General features: G+C 39.1%; 1 protein-coding gene across 1 annotated transcript; it reads right to left on the bottom strand.

Annotated features, from left to right (window-relative positions):
* On the bottom strand, positions 1 to 4,744 carry LOC114282085 (cullin-3A). Its single transcript, XM_028224724.2, has 2 exons — positions 4,247 to 4,744; positions 1 to 2,174 (listed from the first exon to the last, which is right to left on the bottom strand). Exons 1-2 carry the CDS (start codon positions 4,405 to 4,407, stop codon positions 134 to 136), a joined length of 2,202 nt encoding a protein of 733 aa, XP_028080525.2. The 5' UTR covers positions 4,408 to 4,744; the 3' UTR covers positions 1 to 133.
* Positions 4,745 to 6,976: the final 2,232 nt, after the last annotated feature.

Below are 6,976 nucleotides of genomic sequence, written 5' to 3' on the forward strand. Positions count from 1 at the left end.
TGCATGAAGTAAAAATATTCAATCAAAACCCAACTGAGCCTGCAATGATTCAAGAACAACATTCAACATACAATTCCACCAGCCAAGACCACATTTAGCCACAATAAAATGAGACAATCACACAGTAAATTCTTCAAGCAAGGTACCGATACAACTTCCTATCCACTTTGTCCCTTTCCAAAAACTCTCTCTCAATCAACGACTCGATTCGCTTCTTTATCACAACAGGGTTTGGCAGAAATCGCGATTGCAGCTGCTTCGTGACCTCTGCCACGATATTGTTGTGATCCAGCACACGCCTCGATTTCATGATCCTCACAATCGCCGCCTCAATCTGGGGCTTCCTGTCCTCCTCCACTCTTTGCCTAGTCTCTTGCTTTTCCGGCTCAGACTCCTTTTGTGCCACAACTGTACCGATCTTTACCTTGTACAACTTGCTCGTGAACTTGTCATTGAAGAGAAATGCATCGTCCTCAGCAACTTCTTTGCTCATCGGTTCTTTTCGTAGGACGTTCTTCCCCTTAACACAGGCCAAAGATTGCAGAGACCTCTTCAGATCCGAGGCGGGTATTTCTGTTGCCTGCTCAATTTCTTTATAGCTTAGCTGATCAGCGCTATTAAATAACATAAGGATACACATCTGGTATGTGGAAACATTCAGCTCATGCTTCTGGCCCTTCCCAAATGTCGCTTTTAAATCAGCCGAGCCCATATTCGTCTGCCATGATAACCTCCGCCCAGTGTGGGTCCCAAGATAATACGTCCGAAACTTTTCGCATATCCCGAGGATTTCTGATGGAAGGTTGCACGTGGCACTTGACTGAGTTGGCCAAGAGCCCGTAGTCAGGACCTGAACAGTGAGTGTCGGGTAGTCTCCTATCTCAGCACCCATGCTAGAATAGAACCCTTGCATTGTATCCTGAGATGTCTTCATGTCAGTGAACATACCTTCCAATTTTGATGTAAACTGATACCCACATTCCGTTTTGAGCTTAACTATCAAACTTCTCTCTGCATCGTCAGAGACGGTTTTCCCAGATAGAAGCCTCTTTGCCAAATGTTGCTTGTAATACTTTTCGAACACATCCTTCTCTTGGAGGTAACGGAAAAGCATCATCACCTTGTCCAGTACGATCTCAACGTCCTCCTCACTGACCCCTTTCAGTCCCTTCCGGAGCTTATCATCCACAAACAAAGATATGAACTCCGGAGACCGAGGATTCAAATTGATAAAATATTCAAATGAAGAATTCAAAGCATTCTGGAACGTCTTGTCATTGGAAAATGCCAAACTGATAATCCTATCATGTTTATCCTTAACATCCAAGAGCCTCTGCACAAAGTCTACAGGGTCTTTTAACCTTTCTGGATCAGTAACTAGCTGCTTACCTGTATCCCGAATGTGAGAAGTCATGACATCTCTAATTATCGAGAGTCCATTAGATACTCTTCGGAACAAATTGTACATCCTTCCCAGGTCCTCATATTTGTCATCCACAATCATATTAACTAAGCCCGAGTTCTCCAAATGGACTAATCTATTCATATGACTTTCGATCATCTCCTTCTCCACCACATTAGTGATCTTGGCTTCACTTTTCACATCTAAGTAGTGGGAGACTCGCTCAATCTCTTCATTCAGGCGTCTCTCAGCTTTCTTTAGATAATCTCCACAATCACAGCACTCAATAAACTGTTGAGACTCACCACGATAGAAATTAGATGAGACTTCAAGAAAAGGTTTCTCAAAATCTTCTTGGTAAACAGAAGAACCTAAATCCATTAACATTTTTATGATATTCCTCATCAAACCCCGGTTTATAACTTCACCGGTCCTTTCTCTCTGCACAAGTTCAAGGAGTGTATCCTGAAGCCTTGGTTGGATTTTGCTAGAGTGGATAATGTTGTCCCTCCACAAATTCAACCCAAGCTCATGAACTGGGGTTTTGTGTGTACTAGGGATGAAAGTTCTGTCCATATACATCAATATGTCTCGGATCATTTGCAATGCCTTGTTGTGGTCTGCCCATTTCCTGTTTAGCTCTTCCAGAAATAAACCTCCCTGTGCAGCCTCAATTGATCTTGCTATTTCCTTTAGATGTGATGTCATAGTCGACACAAGTCCAGAGTACAGTTTCTCCCCAAATTTGTGCAAAACCATATTGTAAGCATTCCTAAATACATAACAAAATTATGAGAAGCACAGAGCATTCAGAGGCAAAACTGATGGAAGTTAGCAAAAAAGCTTTTTAATATGTCCTTGCCAACATGCAACATTTCACATTAATGTCTTGATGAAAAAATTCAAATTGATTCCAGGTAAATCACCACATAGACAACAAACTGCTTTTAAAAAATAAACACGAGCCCCTGGCTTCCACGAACTGCTACAAAGGGCACACTAGAATAGATGAATGTTCTCTTTAGTAGAGTATTGTTCATTCTATAAAAAAAGACATAAAAGTTTCAAGGAGCTTAAGGACTGAAATGTGAGACATTTAACAACTGGGGCAAAACGCTTGATGCGCGTATCACACAAAAATCCACCTAAGTTCTTCAGAGTCTTTCTTCAGTGGGCTTTATATGTTGAAGGAATATAGTTCTGGTAAGACCAGCTAAATAAAGCTGAATCCAGAATTTTAAAAAGAAAAAGAAAAGAAAAGAAGCCTTCCTTGTCTCAGCTACACCAAACAAAAATAAAATGACTGATAGATCATAATCAATGATCCTGGTTTTAGAAACATGGCATTACATTTATCCTCATTCATTGCATTTAATTAGGAAACCTTCCAAGTTCCAAATATCTAGTCATAATAGTACATTTTCAACCGGTCAACCAAAGACCAGGCATTTGAGAATGGCCACACTATGGAAGCAGATATTGAAATAAGTTCCCCATTATCTATAGCAAAATGAATTATGAATTCAATCTTCAAAGAAAATTCAAGAAAAAGATCATAACAATAAATGATAGGTACTCCTCTTTTCACATCTTCACCACACTTTGAGATATGGTTCCAATTACAAACTGACCCTAAACTGTATGTTTAAACAAAGAGAGAACAGATAAAACATCCTAGAGGGCACCACCAATGAAACAATGGGTCCATGATGAAACACAGTAATGGAAGGGAGCAGCTCCAGGGAAGGAAGAGAAATAGAGAGGAGAAGGAGAAGCAACAGTTGAGGGGAATTTGAGAAAAGAAGGGAAGGAAAGAAGAGGAGAAGGAGAAGCAACAGTGGGGGAGAATTTGAGAAAAGAAGGGAAGGAGAGAAGAAAAGAGAGTCAGGAAAATCACAAAATAAAATTGAGGGGAGGAAACAAAGAGAGATAACTACACATCTGACAAAAGAGAATTCTCACTTAGAAAACCCTGAATTCTCAAGTCAAAGAAAGAAGAGGGGAAAATAAAATGTGTGTATAAATGTTTATGCTAGGCAATCTAACCAACAGTCATATTCTAACAAACTAAATGATGAATATGTCCAACTCCTTAATTTCTAACAAACTTAAATTCTTCACCAATCAGTAATCTATTTAATCCACAAAAACATGTAGTTTAAACCAATTGCAACTAGCATTTCTAGAAAAACTATAGTACAGACACTACATGTTGAATGCTTTTCCAGTCATGCCCTCTAGATAAGTATCCACACAGTCAAGACTAAACCTCAGAGTCGCATACAATACCAACCCAACAAAATTTGTGAATTATAAATATATATATATATATATACTTCTTGGCTAAGTTAAAGGTTTGAGGTTGGCTGGGCACAAGATTGCATTGTTGTTTCCACATAGTTGAGTCATAACCAAGCATGCACGGCATAGTAAGCATATGCCTCACAAGTTTGTCTTCATTTTTTTATTTTTTATTTTTGTGATAACTGGATGTTCAGGCAGCTTGAGGATGCCTCAACTAATCCTTGACGATAGGACAAACCTCTAGTGGCCCTTGGGGCAACTCGGACTGAAAACACTTGAATTTTATCCTCTTAAGTGTTTTTGATTCCTTGCACACCAAAACTTCCAAAACCCCCAAACCAGAAAATTATTGAACTTCTTTTCGATTAGCGTTTTGGAGGTACATCTTGGTTTCATAGAGTATAAAATGATTCACAAAACAATAATTCCAGAGACAAACTCAATCAGAAAACAAGGAATCAATCATATCATCTTCGCTTTGCAATCTCAATAACAAAACACAGAAATAGGAAAATCTTAATACGAAGTCAAGAAATCAACCTGTAAAGCTCTTCAAAACTAAGGCCACTAGCGTTGTGATTGTATATCTCGTGAATCGCATGTTCCAAGATCTTCCAAGTCTTCTCTGCGTATTTTGGATCCACCACGACCCGATGTTTAAAAGCTTCTATCTGAAAATTCCTCTTCTTCTGAGCACTCATCGTCTCTCCAATTCCCCAAACCAAACTGATTGAATTTCGAAGATCGAATCTGCGTTGATTAGGGTTTGAAAATTCACGATTGTCAGTGACTTAGTTTATTGATGATATGGATAACGAAAGTAGTGAATTAGGGTTTGGAATGAAGAGAGTTGATGGAGGAATGTGGGAATTGATAGATGAAATGTGAAAGCAGCAAGAGATTGAACCGAATAAGAAGAAAATGGGGAAAGGCCCTTAGAAGTAATATGCAACTATTTTTGTCTTCTCATTTGAAGAAAAAAAAAAAAAACTGTTTTTGTCTGGTCTTACAATTTTCTTTTTTGCTTTTTTATTCAGTAATGTTACTTCTAATTGAATTTGGTTTTGTTAATTTGTACATACCGATCATTCGAGAGGTCGTTTGACCAGTCATTCGGGAGGATGTCAGTCATCCAGGCAAATACCAATTTACAATGATGACAGTTGCGATTGATAAGAGTGACAATCATAATTAACAAAGGCGATGCCATTCATTCAATCAGCCGTCCAGCCATGTCATTCAGATCGAATTAGACTCCCGCTATTTTAGTAAACCAAGCATTTTTCTTATTTCTTTTATCCATTTTTTATTTTTTATTTTTATGGGGAGCTTCTATTTGCACACACAATATACACTCTCTGCGCATCCTTCTACTACATACACCAAAAAAATTAATTCCTAATTATTTTACTCACTGCACACACGGTTCATTTCACATATACCCTCATACACACACACACAACCCAGACCCTCAAACCTAGCTCTCCCAACGGTGCAAATACACCCATTGAAGCTGCATCTCTCACATTACCTGTTTCACACATTATCCCGTAACTCCCTGCTTCACACAACTTTCATCCCCAAAGCTACATCCATCAAGACATCCCATTGAAGCATTCCAGCACATTTTCAATCCTCATTTCGTATTTAGGTGAGTTTACTTTTCAATCCTCATTCCTATTTAATTTGTAATGTAGAGTTTTGTTTTTATCATTTTCAAAACGAACGAACGGCCACGGAGTGTAAACAAGTGGTTCGAAACTGGTTTTCCGAAAGTAAGGAAGTTGTTCCGAAGTAGAAATCCGAAAATAGTCATTTATTTCAACAGTAGCTTTCTGAAATTTTTTCATTATTTCGACAGTCAACTTCCGAATATTTTAAATTCGAACAACATTCTACTTCCAAAATTAATTTTGTGTTTCGGTTTTCAACTTCCGAACAGTATATATACTTTCGGTTTTCAACTTCCGAACAGTTTGTTTGTTGTTTGTTTTTTTTTTCCTCCTTTCTTTTGTATATTCTTGTTACAATTGTATAGTCATTAAACATATTAATTTTTGCAGATAATATGGATTTTAAATGTCAACAACGTGTCCCACCTACTGCTTCAAATAGACGACGTCGTGAATTGGATGTTGACCATGAACGGGGACGAGGGCGTGGGCGAGGACGAGGTCGAGGTCGTAGTTGAGGTCGTGATCCAGTTTCGGTAGAATATGATATCCCCAGTGCCAGTCGAAGTCGAAGCCAAAGCCAAAGACGAGTTCAAGGTGATGATATGCCTGACATTGTTGTGGAGGATGCCTCTTTACTCGATTCTCCTACTCTCCAGGAAGAGTACCTTACTCATGCTTTTCCAGGTGGACCGACTGATCCATCAATACTGCGGAGTTTCAATAGTCATGTCGTTGCAGCTATTTGGCACGGGGAGGTAAACATTCCTGAGTAGAAGTGAAATTCATTTGTATATGAGTTTATTTTATTTAATTTTTTTGTATGTGTGTGTTGTATGGTAGTTTCTAATGAGATATCATTTGTGTTATAGGAATGAGGGCCCCTAAAGTTTCATAATCACTCTTTAAAGATCCTTGCATGGCCATGGTGGTCATTAGACAACAACACCAGATTTAAAGCCATTATTGAGCAGTCTGGGTTGTCACAGTTAGCTCGTTGCACTTATCGGTTCGTTAACAAGCTTCTAATCTCTAGTTTTGTTGAGAGATGGCAACCTGAGACGAACACATTTCACATGATAGTTGGTGAGATGACCTTTTCCTTGGATGATGTTGGCACTATTCTTAACCTTCCCATTGTAGGCAGATCAGTTAGCGTACCAGATGTGACGGATCATCATTGAGTTACACTACTGGTTTATGGCTTGGGATTACTGAACGTGTAGCACATGAAGAGGTTTCTACTGCTAGTGGGAATTCAGTCAGGCTTGAGTGGTTGCGAAGTCAGTTTGCTAGTGTCACAGATTCAGACCTAGATGAGGCTATACAGTGCGCTACTAGAGCTTATTTGTTGTTTCTGTTGAGATGTACGCTCTTCAGTGACAAGAGTGGCGATAGGGTTCCTGTTGTTTACCTTGCCTTATTGATGGATTTGGGATCCGTTCATACTTACGCCTGGGGTGTTGCTGCATTAGCATTTTTATACAGACAGTTGGGGTATGCTAGCTGGTTCGGTGTTAAGCAGATGGGTGGTTATATGACTCTTTTGGAGATGTGGATTTATGAGCACTTCCGAGCATTCTGACATCACCAGAAC

Source organism: Camellia sinensis, chromosome 4, assembly GCF_055761805.1.
Source record: "Camellia sinensis isolate YWXY chromosome 4, ASM5576180v1, whole genome shotgun sequence".
Classification (NCBI taxonomy): domain Eukaryota; kingdom Viridiplantae; phylum Streptophyta; class Magnoliopsida; order Ericales; family Theaceae; genus Camellia; species Camellia sinensis.